Source organism: Entelurus aequoreus, linkage group LG11 (genome assembly GCF_033978785.1).
Source record: "Entelurus aequoreus isolate RoL-2023_Sb linkage group LG11, RoL_Eaeq_v1.1, whole genome shotgun sequence".
NCBI classification, from domain to species: domain Eukaryota; kingdom Metazoa; phylum Chordata; class Actinopteri; order Syngnathiformes; family Syngnathidae; genus Entelurus; species Entelurus aequoreus.
Genome location: NC_084741.1, coordinates 23130990 through 23149542, shown reverse-complemented (window position 1 = coordinate 23149542; position 18553 = coordinate 23130990). Strand labels below are relative to the sequence as shown.

The window sequence follows — 18553 nt, the reverse complement described above, 5'->3', positions numbered from 1 at the left end:
AGAGAGACAAAAACAACAACAGCAAACCCAACAACAACAACAATAGCAATACTAAACCAATAACTGACAAACAAACAGCAATCAATGCATAACCTTGAGCTTGTTTGCACGCATAATTAGATGTGCTCCCTCTAGTGGATGAAATGATGACTGTGCATCACATGACCATTGAAACATGGCTGCTGGTGTGAAAAATATAATAACATCACTTTGATGAAAAACTTTTTTAAATTTTTTATTCAGCTGTAAAAGCTGTGCATCTATTAAGAAATGATTACACTCAATTAGTGCAATCATGTTTGTAAAGAGAGTAGCAGTCGACTTGTTTATCAAAGTGAAAAGATAAACATGCCAGACGCGTGTCGAAGATGCAAATAGTCTGCCGGTCGCTACTGAGTTATTCATGCGGGAGCAGTGGCACATTTGCATAGTTGTTGTTAATAATTAGCGGGCTAACATCCATTTGGACCGTCATGTTTGTGCGAGCATTTCACAGCACCGACATCGAGCCGTGGAAATCATTTCTACGTCGGCATGGGCTGAAGAGCCCTTGCGGGCCCGCTGGTTTGGTCACGCGGCGCCTCCTCGGGCTTTGGACGGCCGCCAACAGGTAAGGAGTCGTCATGGTGAGAGGGCGCTGTAATTCAAGCGGAAACAAGCGCAATGAAGGCGAGATGTTCCATTGTGGGGCATCTTGTTGTGAGAGCAAACACTCGCCAGAAGACAAAGACGTGAGAAATTTGCAGCTGCATTGATGTATCCTTGCACTATGCCATTACAAACTGCAGTATTTCTGTAAAAAGCACATCCTGCCCAGAGAACGACCTTGTCCGTATCTGCACTGTGAACGTATCTTTTCTCCCTTCTCATCTTCTCCAGTTAATACACTCATTGTCTTTTCATATGTTCTCCCCCCCTCCAAACTGAGTCTACTCCCTCCCTCCCACCTTGTAATACAAAGAAGAACGCATCTCTCTTCTATTGCGCACTCCTTACATACCTTGCTATGAATGTGACCCTGTGCCTTTTGAGATGCTCGAGCTTCTCAAATAACAATTTTGTTTGACTACTTGATTAGAAAAATACAACAGTGGCCAAAAATATTAAATACACTTGTTAAATAAAACCTTTGCTTTGTTTTTAATGAATACTTAGGTATATTACGCTACTGTATTTTAATGTTGTGGCCCTGCGATGAGGTGGCGACTTGTCCAGGGTGTACCCCGCCTTCTGCCCGATTGTAGCTGAGATAGGCTCCAGCACCCCCCGCGACCCCAAAGGGAATAAGCGGTAGAAAATGGATGGATGGATGGGATGGATTTTAATGTTGGTCATGATGGTGGTAGTTGGAGAGCCAAGTGTTTTTGAGGGGGAACTTGGTGAAAATAGTTTGAGAATCACTGGGCTATGCATTTGATTATTCTATATATTTTTACATACAAAACAAATATGTAGATTTTACCAGAGGTGTGGACTCGAGTCACATGACTTGGACTCGAGTCAGACTCGAGTCATGAATTTGATGACTTTAGACTCGACTTGACAAAATGTAAAGAGACTTGCAACTCGACTTAGACTTTAACATCAATGACTTGTGACTTCACTTGGACTTGAGCCTTTTGACTTGACATGACTTGCTACTTTCCCCAAAACCTAAAGCTTAAAAAGTTATTTGGGAGCGCTCCGTAGCTTTCATTTTGTACGTGTCTGTCTATCAGCGTGTGTGCTGCGTGTCAGCATGTGTGCTCTCAGTACAACAGCCAATCAAATTAGATCTACATTGTTTTCATCACACAGCATTCAGCCAATCAAATTGCAGGACAACCAATGAACAAGAGTTGTCAAACAACGCGCCAGTGAGAGAGATTTATACCAAAGTTGGTTTCGTTCGGGTATAAAAACTACGACTTGGTCAACAAAAAAGGAATTGCCTATGCAAATCACGCAGTTCGAATATTACAGACGGAGACGCAACAACTTCCAACTTCGTTCGACATTTGAAGTTGCACAAAGAAGGGTAAGTTTTGAATGTAAGATAACGTTTATTGGCTAAGTAACGTGACTTTTATTTGCTGTGTAGTTAAATCAGTGAGGCTGTAAACTCACTGCTAACGTCATAACCATAGACATCTTATAAGTAGACGCAGCATCGAGCGCTACTGCTTACTGGCGCAGACGAGACGCGGGGCCGCCATCTTGGAGTGGTGATCCGCTCCACTCAGTACAATTCATTTGGCAGGAGCAATGAACTGTCAGCGCATTTAATTCATTTTACCTCACTGAATACCACTCATTTCCACACGCTTTTTTGTCATACGTGTAGCTATGATAACGGACACATGTTTTATTATCCATAGTTTGCTTAACAGTAATATAATATTCTTATATGCTATAAGTGACCAGACGTCCGAGATCAAAACCGGGAATATAAGCCCAGAGAAGGGGGGAAAAAAAGGTCAGCTATTTTTTAAGTTGAAGAAACAATATAATTACGTTATATATACATGCGTATATCCTACATAAACAATGTATGAATACATTAGATATCTATATATCTTATAGACCGTATCTCTGTTGCTGCAGCAGCAGAGAGTTTATTCTGTCTTGACACTTTGTATTGATACTTTGTATTACATTCTTCCCTTAAATGATCATGTTTACAGTGATTGTTATATATGTATTTTTTATGTATGTCGCTTTGGATAAAAGCGTCTGCCAAATACTTAAACATATATAAACACCTGAAAGTCTTTGTATCAGCTAAAACCACCAATCTGTTTCACTGGATTCAGAATAAAACCAAATGCTGTCTTACCCAACAATGTTAGTATTTGAATATTGTTACTTGAAGACTTATTCCTGGTTACAATTATACTGTTAAGAAAGTATTGTCTTATATTTTGCCTAAAATGAGAATGCATCATAATCAGTGGCGGCTGGTGAATTTTGTTTTAGGTGGGTCTGAAAGTTTGTAAACCAAACCCCTGTAGGGGGGTCATCCTCCCCCAGAAGATTTATTTGTGATTTTCACATACAAATATTGTAGATCTTTGCTCCTTCTCAACTCTGTGGTAATGTTATTTTCATAAAATACAACCAATAGTACATTAATGTTAAATCTTACTTGTGAAAAGTAATCCCCCGATTCCTATTTTCAACAGTCCGCTCATTTGAGCAGGAAAACGCTGAACACCAGCCCGGCATCTTTGTTTTCTACCTGTCAACTGTCAGTTTAGGCTGCTCGCTGGCTCCTCATCACCACTTCAAGATGCAATATGCTCGCGTCACAGCAACCAATACTGCGTCTACTTATAAGATGTCTATGGTTATAACATCATTTCAAACACATCAATCTGTTGCGTCCACTGCAGTTTGCTACCTTATTCATACTTTTTATCAAGTGATTTTTTTAAGCAGGGTTGCATGAGGTACCTATACATAACGTTACGTTAGTCAATGTATCACACACAGTAACATAACGTTAGACGGCGGTCAGCAGCACCGTGTATTTTAGCCACCTACAAAAAGACAAACATAGTCAAATAAAGGTCAGTTAAAATTTATACTATATTAAGAATATGTGTACATATTGCATAGGGCCCTGACATCTAAAAAGTACAACTCTGTTCATTGTTATGTTCATGTATTTGTTATGTTTTTCATGTGTACTCACACATCAACACACGTACAGTATGAGATGAGATCAATGAGATAAGGTAAGAACAGAATAGAAACTGCTGTGGAACTAGTTACAATACAATATGCCATGGAAATACAATGTTAACACTTTTGTACAAATAAGTACAGTTGCACTTGTTTTTGCAAATGTGTTTATTCTGTAAAGGAATGAGTTAAATGTTTTAAATTGTTTAAACTATTAAAATGACTGGTTAATAGTGCTATTATGAATTGCAATGTCAGTACTATTTTTTTTCCTGTTATTTCAAATGCACTTGTTTTAATAAATAAATACAGCGGTTTAAAAGCATACACAATCTGTGCAAAGATATTAGTCTGTGGTTAAAAGGACTTGAAAGGACTCGAAACTCAAAATGCAGGACTTGTGACTTGACTTGAGACTTTCCAGTCTTGACTTTGGACTTGACTCGGGACTTGCCTGTCTTGACTCGGGACTTGACTCGAGACTTGAGGGCAAAGACTTGAGACTTACTTGTGACTTGCAAAGCAATGACTTGGTCCCACCTCTGGATTTTACATTAAAAACCTGGCAGCTCAGTTGCCATAATTTTACTGCAAAATCTAAGGGTTTTTACATTGTAGTGCTATAAATAAAAAAAACTGTACTGCTGCTACCTGTTTGTTTTTTTAACAATCTATGGTTGTTGTTTTTATGGTGGATTAATGTAAATGAAAAAACGGTACCACAGGTTGTTTTTTCTCTCCGATAAATTTCTGGTGACTGAGCTGCCAGCTTTTTACCGTAATATGTATTCCGTCATATAGACTACGATTACATTGCAGGCCAAAGTGGCCTAAATTCTTATTTTTTAGAAATCTGATTTTTTCCAGACTCGAGTGTAAACGCGTACAGGCGCCAATGTGGCCCCAATGCCACTTGCATGCGCAGTTTGATAAAGTGAAAACAACGGAAGTTGACCGGATTCCGTAAATGTACGTGAAAATAAATAGTAATATAATGTATGAATGGATATAGATAGTGTAATATATTTGGGAGGGTTTTAATATTTTATGGCTGTTAAGTAGAGGGCGCACAGACATCAGCGTGGATCTACGGGAGCTTTATTTTTCAACTGGGTTCAATCCCCACCTTCTACCATCCTAGTCACGTCCGTTGTGTCCTTGGGCAAGACACTTCACCCTTGCTCCAGATGGGTGCTGGTAGCGCCTTACATGGCAGCTCCCTCCATCAGTGTGTGAATGTGTGTGTGAATGGGTGAATGTGGAAATATTGTCAAAGCGCTTTGAGTACCTTGAAGGTACAAAAGCGCTATACAAGTATAACCCATTTATCATTATTTATTTAACTCATTTACGTAAACATACGCAATGTACTTAACATGTAAGCAAATGCGCCACAGCGTCATTTCCAGTCCTTCAACAATCGCTATTTCTTCGGAATCCAAATATATATTCATATATTACAAATAGCCTATTAATTGCACACTACTAGTGATGCACCAAAAAGTCAGCCGTCAGAAAAGACTTTGCTCACTGAAACCGGGTGTTGTGATGAAATATCCACTTCCGCTGGCAAGTGGCGTCTTTCCCCGCGCACACGAATGACGTAGTTCGCCCAAAGATGACAAAAAAGGCGTATTCTGGTCGAATCTGAATAAAAAAGATCAGATTTGAAGCACTTTGGAGCGTTTAGACTCGCAAAAAAATTGGATCTGTGTCACTTGAGGGCAAAAAAATCTGAGTTGGTGTGCAGTGTAAACGGGGCCTTTGAAAGTTTTGTTGTACTTGTGCAATGACAATAAAGACCTATCTATCTATCTATCTATATTTTACATGAACAACTACAATTCTAAGCCAAACAGATATATATATATATATATATAGATATATATATAACATTTTTATTTTGGAATAATAATACTTGTTGCATTGCTAGATAATAATAAAGTTTAAAAGATACTCATTTGCATGCAGTACATATATTTGTTTCCTTAACAAATACATTCAGTAAGTAAGGATAAAGTACATCATTTGACATATTATTTCCAGGCTATTGCGGGCCACATTAAATTAAGTGGCGGGCCAAATCTGGCCACAGGGCCTTGAGTTTGACACTTGTGCTCAAAATAAATCATACTAATCACAGTAAAACTGTATTTAAATAAAAATAAATGCACTTCTGTCTTTGAGTATTCGATAGGAAATTAAGCAAAATAAGGGATCAGTATCAAGATGCTTTAACAAGCATCATGCAAGGAAAATGGCAAACCTTTCATTTCCCGAATGGAACTTCCTTTCAAGGATAGTAAGTTATCTATTAAACCTTTTTTAATGACCTATTCTGCGGTCAACAAATCAATCAATCACAATATTACTTGTATAGCCGATAATCCCAAGTGCCTTAAAGGGCTTCACCAACAACAACGACATTCCCTGATCTGGACAAGGAAAACTCCAAAAGCCCGAGATGGGAAAAAGAAGAAACCTTGAGAAGGGGCCGCATATCAATCAATCAATCAATCAATGTTTATTTATATAGCCCTAAATCACAAGTGTCTCAAAGGGCTGTACAAGCCACAACGACATCCTCGGTACAGAGCCCACATATGGGCAAGGAAAACTCACCCCAGTGGGACGTCAATGTGAATGACTATGAGAAACTTTGGAGAGGACCGCATATGTGGGTAACCCCCCCCTCTAGGGGAGACCGAAAGCAATGGATGTCGAGTGGGTCTGACATAATATTGTGAAAGTCCAACACATCAACGAGAGTCCAGTCCATAGTGGGGCCAGCAGGAACCATCCCGAGTGGAGACGAGTCAGCAGCGTAGAGATGTCCCCATCTGATGAACAGGCTAGCGGTCCACCCCGGGTTTGGAGCAGAGTAGAAAAGAAACGGCAGATCAACTGGTCTAAAAAGGGAGTCTATTTAAAGGCTAGAGTATACAAATGAGTTTTAAGATGAGACTTAAATGCTTCTACTGAGGTAGCATCTCTAACTTTTACCGGGAGGGCATTCCATAGTATTGGAGCCCGAATAGAAAACGCTCTATAGCCCGCAGACTTTTTTTGGGCTCTGGGAATCACTAATAAGCCGGAGTTCTTTGAACGCAGATTTCTTGCCGGGACATATGGTACAATACAATCGGCAAGATAGGCAGGAGCTTGACCGTGTAGTATTTTATACGTAAGTAGTAAAACCTTAAAGTCGCATCTTAGGTGCACAGGAAGCCAGTGCAAGTGAGCCAGTATAGGCGTAATATGATCAAACTTTCTTGTTTTTGTCAAAAGTCTAGCAGCCGCATTTTGTACCATCTGTAATCTTTTAATGCTAGACATAGGGAGGCCCGAAAATAAAACGTTACAGTAATCGAGACGAGACGTAACGAACACATGGATAATGATCTCAGCATCGCTTGTGGACAAAATGGGACGAATTTTAGCGATATTACGGAGATGAAAGAAGGCCGTTTTAGTAACACTCTTAATGTGCGACTCAAACGAGAGAGTTGGGTCGAAGATAATACCCAGATTCTTTACAGAGTCACCTTGTTTAATTGTTTGGTTGTCAAATGTTAAGGTGGTATTTTTAAATAGATGTCGGTGTTGAGCAGGACCGATAATCAGCATTTCCGTTTTCTTAGCGTTGAGTTGCAAAAAGTTAGCGGACATCCATTGTTTAATTTCATTAAGACACGCCTCCAGCTGACTACAATCCGGCGTGTTGGTCAGCTTTAGGGGCATGTAGAGTTGGGTGTCATCAGCATAACAGTGAAAGCTAACACCGTATTTGCGTATGATGTCACCTAGCGGCAGCATGTAAATACTAAAGAGTGCAGGGCCAAGAACCGAACCCTGGGGAACTCCGCACGTTACCTTAACATAGTCCGAGGTCACATTGTTATGGGAGACACACTGCATCCTGTCAGTAAGATAAGAGTTAAACCAAGACAAGGCTAAGTCTGTCATCCCAATACGCGTTTTGATACGCTCTAATAAAATATTATGATCAACAGTATCGAAAGCGGCGCTAAGATCAAGAAGCAGCAACATAGATGAAGCATCAGAATCCATCGTTAGCAATAGATCATTAGTCATTTTTGCGAGGGCTGTCTCCGTAGAGTGATTTGCCCTGAAACCGGATTGAAAAGGTTCACAGAGATTGGTAGACGCTAAATGTTCATTTAACTGCTGTGCTACAATTTTTTCGAGGATTTTCGAGATAAACGGAAGGTGGGACACCGGCCGGTAGTTTACCAGGAGATCAGGATCGAGGTTAGGTCTTTTGAGTAGAGGATGAATAACCGCTTTTTTGAATGCTAGGGGAACCGTGCCAGAGGAAAGTGATAAGTTTATAATATTTAACACTGATGGACCTAGTAATACAAAAATCTCCTTGATAAGTTTCCCAGGAATTGGGTCAAGTAAACATGTTGTTTGTTTTGTCCCATTTACACATTTTGACAATTCCTCCAATGTTATTTCATCAAAGAGAGCGAAACTATTTTGGAGGGCGGTATCCGTCGTATATACAGTCGTATCTGTGTTAATAGAACCCAGTTGTAGCTGAGATGCATTGTCTTTAATTTCTTTTCTAATGACTTCAATTTTCTTATTAAAGAAATTCATAAAGTCATCTGCTGAGTGGGTGGAGCTACTGGGAGAAGTCCCTTGTTGGGTTAGAGATGCTACTGTACTAAACAGAAATTTAGGATCATTTTTGTTGAGGTGGATGAGATTTGAGTAATATTTAGCCTTAGCTGAGGTAAGCATGCGTTTATAAGTTATTAAACTATCACACCATGCTTGATGGTAAACCTCAAGTTTAGTCGCACGCCATTTGCGTTCCAGCTTTCTACATGATAATTTCTGGGCTTTAGTTTCTTCTGTAAACCATGGGGTACGCCTTTTAGGGGCCCTTTTTAGCTTTAGCGGTGCTACAATATCAATGGTGTCGCGCAGGACGTCATTAAAGTTGTTAGTGAGGTTATCAATAGAGCCCACATAATTTGGGAATGGTGCCATTACCGAAGGCAGTAGGTCAGTAAGAGTCGTCGTTGTGGCAGCATTAATGTTGCGGCTGCTATAGTAGTTATTATTATTATTATTAGTTTGTTGACAAGGAGTCAGAACTTCGAATTTTATAAGGTAATGATCGGACATTACTTTAGTGTACGGGAGTATCGTAACTTTAGAGGTGGTGACACCCCTGACAAGCACTAGATCTATCGTATTACCGTTGCGATGCGTGGGTTCATTTATTATTTGTGTAAGACCACAGCTATCAATTATAGTCTGGAGCGCCACGCATGGAGGGTCCAATGGGGTATTCATATGGATATTAAAGTCCCCCATTATGATTATATTGTCGGCGTGCGTCACTAGATCAGCAACAAACTCTGAGAATTCACTGATGAAGTCCGAATAGGGCCTAGGGGGGCGGTAGATAACAGCCAGGTGGAGAGGCAGCGGTGTGACAAACCTCAAAGTGAGCACCTCAAACGAGTTATATTTATTATTTAGGTTAGGTGTAAGATTATAGTTTTCATTGTATATTAGTGCGACACCCCCTCCCCTTTTAAGAGGTCGGGCAACATGTGTATTGGTATAGCCAGGAGGAGATGCTTCATTTAGCGCAAAAAAATCGTCTGGTTTGAGCCAGGTCTCGGCGAGACCAACGACGTGAAGTTTGTTGTCTCTGATGACTTCATTAACTAATAGCGTTTTGGAAGATAATGATCTTATGTTTAAAAAGCCCATATTATAGGTAGTGGGCTGTTTTGAGGATTGTTTGTTGAAATTATCCGAAGTAGCAATATTAATAATGTTGCGTTTATTATGCGTATTGCACTTTAAATAGTTTCGACCATATCTAGAAATTGATACGACGGGGATATTCAGATTGTTTGCTTGATGCTGCCATAAACTGAACGCATCATAGTTAGCCACCTCAGTACAATGTATGTCTGCCTCTGACACGGTCACAAAAGAAAAAAACATTATGTGAGTTGAGTTTTATTCTAAGAGAATTGCTATGTGTGCAGGGATTATCCAGCCTGACGCCGGCTAGTTCTAGTTTAAATGGCTTCTTACCCGGAGACTCCACGCTTCTTTGGTTAGCTTTTCTCTTTGTTGTTAGCCCAGCTCGGCATCCCCGCTTCTGCTTCCGCTCGCACCGCCTATGTCGTCTCCATTGGCGGTCACCGCTAGCACTTGACTCCGCTGCTACAAAGGCCGCTCGATGTAGCCCGCGAAGCATTCCCATGCTAGCGAGGAGGTCCACCGTACATGCATCTTTCAGTCTATAACGACCCGATCCATCCACATCCAGAATTGTCTGTCGGTCATATGTGATCACAGAGTGTTCACGCTTTGAGCCAGCCATGAAATTGACAGAAATGACGGGTGTTTTTTGCCAAATCGCTCTACACTCCCAAGAGCGTTAGCAGAGCCGCTGCATTCCCATGCGCCGCCATTTTATGTGGGGACCCCTCACCTGGGTGACCAGCTGCAATGGATGCCGAGGGGGTACAGTTATCGAATTATTACATCGGGAAGACAGCAGAGGGTCGTAGGAGGATCTTCTTGCATGTATGTAGACATGTAGGCAAGTCAACAATGCAGAGTTGTCACCAACTGATGTATGGTCTACCCCGGGTCACGATTTGGGACAGCTAGCGCGTCTTCCAGACTGGTACCCCTCCAGACAAACAACGTTTTATGTTCCAATTGTTTAAAACATTGTTTAATACATATTATTAGGGGTGTGCTGATCCTGATACCAAATATCGGTTCAATATTAGCATCAGATTATATTTACTTTTTTTTCACAGAGAAACACAATCTATTCTAGTTTTCCATTTAATCTATTCTCTTGATAATCTGTCCCTATTTATCTGTGATGTTTATGACCTAATCTATTTATATTCTGTCTATTTACATTGTTATGTACAAACTGTCGTCGTTGTGGTACTAATTGGGTAAACATGGTAGGCTACTAGCAGCTTGCAGCTGCACAGCAGCTTAGCACACAAAAACCCTCAAGCTAGACATACATAATAATTATTCTTAATTGAACAATATTGCAGTCTAAAACAGCACATTTGTCAAATATAAACATCATTATAACTGCATATTACTTACACATACAAATTCTCCAAGGCAGAAGCGTATTTAGAAAGTATCCAATAACAAACGTGTCCGCACCATTCAACTTACTGCGTCATGAGCTTAACTTCATGAATTATTGTGGCTGCTCATTGTTGCCAAAAAAGAATTACCACTTCAATTAAAGCCAGCATAAATCGATTTCTGACAGTTGATAATAAATAGGTTAGTGTTTTTCAAACCTACCGTTGTTCTCTGCTTGATTTGTTTTACTTGATCCGACCTTTTCCAACATCCACAATACAAAATAATAAAAGTTTATGCTGATATTGTGTCGGCCAATGCTCAATATCAAGACTGTTTCGGGAGTTAAAAAGCTAATCTCATGCCTTTGATAGGTGAGACGGAAAAATACTTTTGATGGTATTTGATCGTAATAACATAATTTTACCAACATAATTTGCTAACTTTGTGACTAATACTACCAACCTCTAAACCAGAGGTCTCTAAAGTGTGGCCCGGGGGCCATTTGCGGTAGGCAGCTAATGTTTTAACGGCCCGCGGCAGATTCTAAAAATACTATTACATCCATTTTCTACCGCTTGTCCCTTTCGGGGTCGCGGGGGGTGCTGGAGCCTATTTCAGCTGCATTCGGGCGGAAGGCGGGGTACACCCTGGACAAGTCGCTACCTTACAAATAAACTTTATTATAAATTATTGACCTATTTACTTCAAATCAAATAATCCACTTTTAAAATGTTGCACAGTTTGCATTTTTGCTATAAAACAGTGTTTTCTTTAACAAAAATGGCATGAAACATTAAAAAAAAAACAATTATATCGACAGATCTAAAGTTAATCCAGAGATTTAAACGTTGAAAAACATTTTTTATTCATGCCTTAATTTTTTTTCATGACCGAAACCCTTCTGGGTCCCTGGGACCAAACTTGTGGAAAGCCTAAAAGCAGGGTTATCAAAAATGCGGGCCGGATCAGGATCGAATAGGTTCAATCCGGCCGAGGAGATGGTTAGTTGGTTGGTTGAAGTTTAGTTTGAAAATTATAGCAGTTTCAACATGATACATGACTTTAAAATTTAGCTGCATTTTTTAATTAAAAAACTGCTGTTCTTAATTTGTCCACTGGATGTTGCAATAGCAGTTCTGTTAGGCAAGCAAATAGTTTATACCGGGACAAGCAAGTACCGTATACCAAGCAAGAGGTACACGGTAAAACGGGGCTGCGACTCCTCCCCCTCGACCAAACAAGAGTAAAATAAACAAGTGGTAAGCCCACTTCAAATGCTGAATGAGACACTGCCCCGTGGAATAATTCTGTGCAAATTATTGTCTCCTGTGCAAATTTAAAGAAAGTGAACAGTTTGTGATTCCTGCAATACTGTCAGTCTTTTGAGTTTTTATTTTTGGTTTGTTGAAATTGTTCACACGTTGAACAGCTTTTATTTTTCTATCAATACACTGCAGTGGCGGGCCGTGCGTTTCCCACCTAGGCCTTCAGTGATGTCCGACTTCAATGATTACCTCTCAAAATACCATAATTGATGTCACCACATGACCATTGCTGGAGAAATACTATACAGGAACATATTTACATTCTACTGGGCATTGGATCACCTCAACAGTGTACAAAACGGGTTACTTTCTGGCGCATTTAAAAATCTATTAAAACGCATCAGCAATTAAAACATATCTTATGTGGCACTGTCAAAATTAAAATTGCAAAAAACATATTAAAAGTGAAAAAATGTAATATTTGAACTCACAATTTGTTACATCTATTCGACGCCGAATAAGCCAGTCGGCTGATTCGAGTAGAAATGGCGGGCATTTCTCCACTTCATCGTCAGAACAGCTGAGCTAGTTTCCGGGGTTGGCCGACATCATCTCACAAGATGTTGTTTCTCTTTAAATATCCTTCTTGAAAATGGCCTTGCAAATATATATCTGCCACCTAATCAACGTTTTGTTCTCCTTCTCTGCTATCCCGGTCTGGCTACGGCGCAACAATTCCTGCTTCCTGCTAAATTGAAACTTGTGAATGGATACTCACTTTGGAATGACAAGTGAGTATCCAATCACAGTCTCGTTAACATCAGGCTACTTATATGGGCTACTGTCAACAACTTGTAATCTGATTGGCTATCGTAACTGTCCCTTAACTCTGTGTTCTCAAATTCATCCGCTAACGGTCCCGATGAGTATCCAATCACAGGACGCGTAAATGTCACGTTCAAAGTGAGGCCATCCAGAACTCATTATCTGATTGGCTACCGCAACTGTCTATCAACTCTATGTCCCCGTTCACTGACAGTGCACAGACGCCCACATTGTTGATTCTGAATGCTCTGGGCAAATTTCGTACAGCATGGCAACATAAGCTAGCTGAATTCTGATTGGATACAAACTCCAACCTAAAAACAACAGCACTGGAAGGAGCATAATATGACATGAAGAGAATATGAATACTTTTAGATATTTAGGGAAAGTAAATTTAAAAATGTATCTTTAATTATGATCATGATTTCTGGTTATGTTAGGCCAGCAGAGAAGGCCTTGCTGGCCCTGATGGCACACCACTGATACACAGTGATGGCGAGAAGACATGGTGTAGCTCAACCCAATTGAGTAGTTTTTATCTCAGTTTGTAGGGTTTGTTGATATAGCACATGGGGGGGGGGGGGGGGGGGGGGGGGGTATATTGTAGCGTCCAGGTGTTGTGCCGGATAATGCAGTCTGCAGGTGTACCTAATGTTGTGGCCCAGCAGCGACTGCGGCACGGATTTCATATTTCATTCATTCACAACTCCTCCAACACGAACATTATTGTTTTTGCACTTTTGGCTTCTTATTAAATAACTTTTTAAATAGATTCAATCTTGCACGTGGAACATTTAAAGGCCTACTGAAATGAATTTTTTTTATTCAAACGGGGATAGCAGATCTATTCTATGTGTCATACTTGATCATTTCGCGATATTGCCATATTTTTGCTGAAAGGATTTAGTATAGAACAACGACGATAAAGATTGCAACTTTTGGTATCTGATAAAAAAAAAGGCTTGCCCCTACCGGAAGTAGCGTGACGTAGTCAGTTGAACATATACGCAAAGTTCCCTATTGTTTACAATGATGGCCGCATGAAGTGAGAGAGATTCGGACCGAGAAAGCGACAAATTCCCCATTAATTTGAGCGAGGATGAAAGATTTGTGGATGAGTAAAGTGCAAGTGAAGGACTAGTGGGGAGTTGAAGCTATTCAGATAGGGAAGATGCTGTGAGAGCCGGGGGTGACCTGATGGGAATGACTACAACAGTAAATAAACACAAGACATATATATACTCTATTAGCCACAACACAACCAGGCTTATATTTAATATGCCACAAATTAATCCTGCATAATAACACCTGCGTGTTTGTTAGGCTAGCTCCTAGCTCCTCTGCTAGCTCCTAGCTCCATAGAACACGCCAATACAATTCAAACACCTGATCAACACACACAATCACTCAGCCCAAAAGACCGTTCACCTAACCCAAGGTTCATAAAGCTTATATATTTTTTAAAAAGTTACGTACGTGACGCGCACGTACGGTACGGTACGTGTTATGCTAGCTCCTATGCTAGCTCCTAGCTCCATAGAACACGCCAATACAATTCAAACACCTGATCAACACACACAATCACTCAGCCCAAAAGACCGTTCACCTAACCCAAGGTTCATAAAACTTATATATTTTTAAAAAGTTACGTACGTGACGCGCACGTACGGTACGGTACGTGTTATGCTAGCTCCTAGCTCCATAGAACACGCCAATACAATTCAAACACCTGATCAACACACACAATCACTCAGCCCAAAAGACCGTTCACCTAACCCAAGGTTCATAAAGCTTATATATTTAAAAAAAGTTACGTACATACGCAAAAAAAAGTTGCGCACATACGGTCAAGCGATCAAATGTTTAGAAGCCAAAGCTGCATACTCACAGTAGCACGTCTGCGTCTTTGTCATCCAAATCAAAGTAATCCTGGTAAGAGTCTGTGTTGTCCCAGTTCTCTACAGGCGTCTGTGTATCGAAGTCAAAAGTCCTCCTGGTTAGAGTCTCTGTTATCCGAGTTCTTCCATCTTGACTGCATCTTTCGGGAATGTAAACAAAGAAGCGCCGGCTGTGTACTGTTGTGGCTGACTACGTTCGAAAAATACGTCCATTTCGCACCGACAACTTTCTTCTTTGCTTGCTCAGCTTCCTTCTCCATAATGCAATGAACATGATTGAAACAGATTCACGAACACAGATGTCCAGAATACTGTGGAATTATGAAATGAAAACAGAGCTTTTTCGTATTGGCTTCAATGTGGAAGGCATACCCGTGTTCGCCGTTCTACGTCACGCGCATACGTCATCCTCAGAGGCGTTTCGAACCAGAAGTTTAGCGGCAAATTTAAAATGTCACTTTATAAGTTAACCCGGCCATATTGGCATGTGTTATAATGTTAAGATTTCATCATTGATATATACACTATCAGACTGCGTGGTCAGTAGTAGTGGGTTTCAGTAGGCCTTTAAGTGTGGGCTTTAGTTGATATAACACTCCCGTCCCGGAAGAGTTACTGCTGCAAAGGGTTCTGAGTATTTGTTCTGTTGTGTTTATGTTGTGTTACTGTGCGGATGTTCTCCCAAAATGTGTTTGTGATTCTTGTTTGGTGTGGATTCACAGTTTGGCGCATATTTCTAACAATGTTAAAGTTGCTTATACGGCCACTCTCAGTGTAAACTGTATCGCTGTTGATGAAGTATGCCTTGCATTCACGTGTGTGTGCGTACACGTGACTGGGCGGGCACGTTGTTAGAAGGGATGAAAAGCGGACGTGACGTCAGCTCGTAGAGGACGTTAAAAGCAGTGCATTAAATTTTTATTTAAATTGTATTTGATATGCCATTGATATTTTTAAATTTTTATCATTGTTATTTGAAACTCGATTTTGCATGTCACTATAAAGTTATATAAGCCTTGCTTGTTCAATATTTAATGCAAAACTTGTTTGGGTCCCTATAAAAAAGGTTAATTTGTTCAACCTTGGCCCGCGGCTTCGTTCAGTTTAAAATTTTGACCCACTCTGTATTTGAGTTTGACACCCCTGAGTTAGCACATGATTAATATGTGGAATTGACAAATGAGGTAGTTGATACATTCAGTTTTTATTTATGCTCTATTTAGATTTTTGTCAATCCCAGATGGGCTGTGATTTAAAGTTTAATGGCTTTGTAGATACACTGAGATTAGGTCTAAATTCATAGTGTTCTTCATGGGGTTTTTGAAACGGCACCGACCTTTTCCTCAGGATTTTCAACTCGCTTGAAGCGTTTTGTCAAGAGGATTATTGTGATATGTACATTTTCAGAATGTGTTTGTTCTATTTTGGGGCGAAATAAAACAAAGAGAACAATCTGTGGAGTGAATTATATTTATATAGCGCTTTTCTCGAGTGACTAAAAAAGCTTTACATAAACGGTAGAAAATGGATTGATGGTTGGTGAAACCCATTATCCAAGTTACATTTAATCCAGTGTGGGTGATACTGGGAGCAGGTGGGTACAGTGTCCTGCCCAAGGATACAACAGCAGTGACTAGGATGGCAGAAGCGGGGATCGAACCCAGAACCCTCATGTTACTGGCACAGCCGCTCCACCAAAAGTTGTATGACGCCCCACGATGTAGTCTTAGCTGTATTTTTAAGTTATCAAGCCATGATTTTACCCGTCCGGCCCACGTGGGAAGAGATTATTCTCCATGCGGCCCCTGAGCTAAAATGTGTCTGAAGGTTAAAAAAATCTATATATTCTATTTAGGGATGTCCGATAATGGCTTTTTGCCGATATCCGATATTCCGATATTGTCCAACTCTTAATTACCGATACTGATATCAACCGATACCGATATATACAGTTGTGGAATGAACACATTATTATGCCTAATTTGGACAACCAGGTATGGTGAAGATAAGGTCCTTTTTATAAAATAAAATAAAATAAAATAAGATAAATAAATTAAAAACATTTTCTTGAATAAAAAAGAAAGTAAAACAATATAAAAACAGTTACATAGAAACTAGTAATTAATGAAAATGAGTAAAATTAACTGTTAAAGGTTAGTACTATTAGTGGAGCAGCAGCACACACAATCATGTGTGCTTACGGACTGTATCCCTTGCAGACTGTATTGATATATAATGTAGGAACCAGAATATTAATAACAGAAAGAAACAACCCTTTTGTGTGAATGAGTGTAAATGGGGGAGGGAGGTTTTTTAGGTTGGTGCACTAATTGTAAGTGTATCTTGTGTTTTTTATGTTGATTTAAAAAAAAAAAAAAATACAAAAATAAAAACGATACCGATAATTTCCGATATTACATTTTAAAGCATTTATCAGCCGGCAGCCCGATATTGTCGGACATCTCTAATTCTATTGGTTTCGAAAATGAAAAAATATCAAAATGGCCCGCGCATGCTTTTATTTTTCAGTGGGCGTTACCGAAGAAATGCGCTTTGTGAGGTTTGGTCTATTTCTGTTAGTTTACAAAGCAGATCTTCCACATCCAAATTGGCAGACTCACTGACATATCACGTCTACGTAATTACTAGTATGTTTATATTTGTAGTTCTTCACACCTCTAATACATCGCTTTTCAAGTTCTAATCCCAAATATGTGGGTATTTACAAAGTTTCTGGGATGAAAACAAAAGGAATGTAGTATTTCTTTGTAAAGGCGCACCGCCAACTACTGGCCTGGCATGCAAATTATATAATTTTCAGTGGTTTTCCGGCAGGGACTGTTTTGTCTCTCTTTTTTCAAACACTCTTGGTTGTTGAGGTCTCAAAGTACTATCAGACAACATGGATCCAGGACTACTCAGGTTCTGGGATTTGGGCCACCGTAGCATTACACACAGTTTGAACAGTAACACGGTTTGAATATTTAATGAGGTGATTCTTTGGCGTACCAATGGAGGAAGCCCGCGCACCACAGTTTGGTGGTCCTAATGCAATTGTCTGCTCGTCCCCTTAGATCGAGATCGTGCACAAGAACCAGGCTCGCATGCTGATGGGTCCTCAGCAGAGCCGAAGCTTCTTCTCCTCACTGGTCAGAAGACGGCGGGCCGAGAGCAAAGACTGACGCGTTTAGATTTAGCGAGCCTCAATAGTCCACATGAGGGACCACAGAGCAGACGACACGGGGCGTCCTGACTTTGCCCGCCTGGAGACGTGGACGAGGAGCGAGGAGCGTCATTGCCTGCTTGATAGCTCAGAGTGCAGTAGCAAACTGTAGGTTGTGTTTGTGTGTCGCCTTCAGCATCAAGACCACCTTTGCCCCGCAGTCAGGTGGGTTCTGGGCCGGATGTGTAGTTCTCATCGCTGACTTGTTGGGAGTTCACGTGACTTTAGAACAAAACCAAAGGGTTTTGTCATTCTTGCTGTTGTGATCGGTGCCATGTTGCCAAAAGAGGAATGTGTTTCTATTTATTTATTTATTCATATTTGGCTGCTGTTGTCGACGTTTTGAACCAGTTTGCAGCATCCGCTCTCTTTCTCTTTCTCCTCCATGGCTCCTTCCTGCCACTTGCTATTGATTGTTCATAAAAAGACATGCATGCCACGTGTGCATGCTTGACACCTACTGCTCACTTGGAACACATCAAACTGCATCTACTGAACAGATAGTTGTTGTTTTTATATCATTTTTATTATGACCACTTATTGTAGTC

General features: G+C 40.3%; 1 protein-coding gene across 1 annotated transcript in view; it reads left to right on the top strand.

Annotated features, from left to right (window-relative positions):
- Positions 1-18553, top strand: part of dgkb (diacylglycerol kinase, beta) — a 260736-nt gene that overhangs the window by 241837 nt on the left and 346 nt on the right. Inside the window, 1 exon segment of the mRNA XM_062062705.1 lies at positions 17857-18553. This exon segment is cut by the window's right edge and continues 346 nt beyond it. Coding sequence (XP_061918689.1) covers positions 17857-17964 — 108 coding nt within the window. The 3' untranslated portion in view covers positions 17965-18553.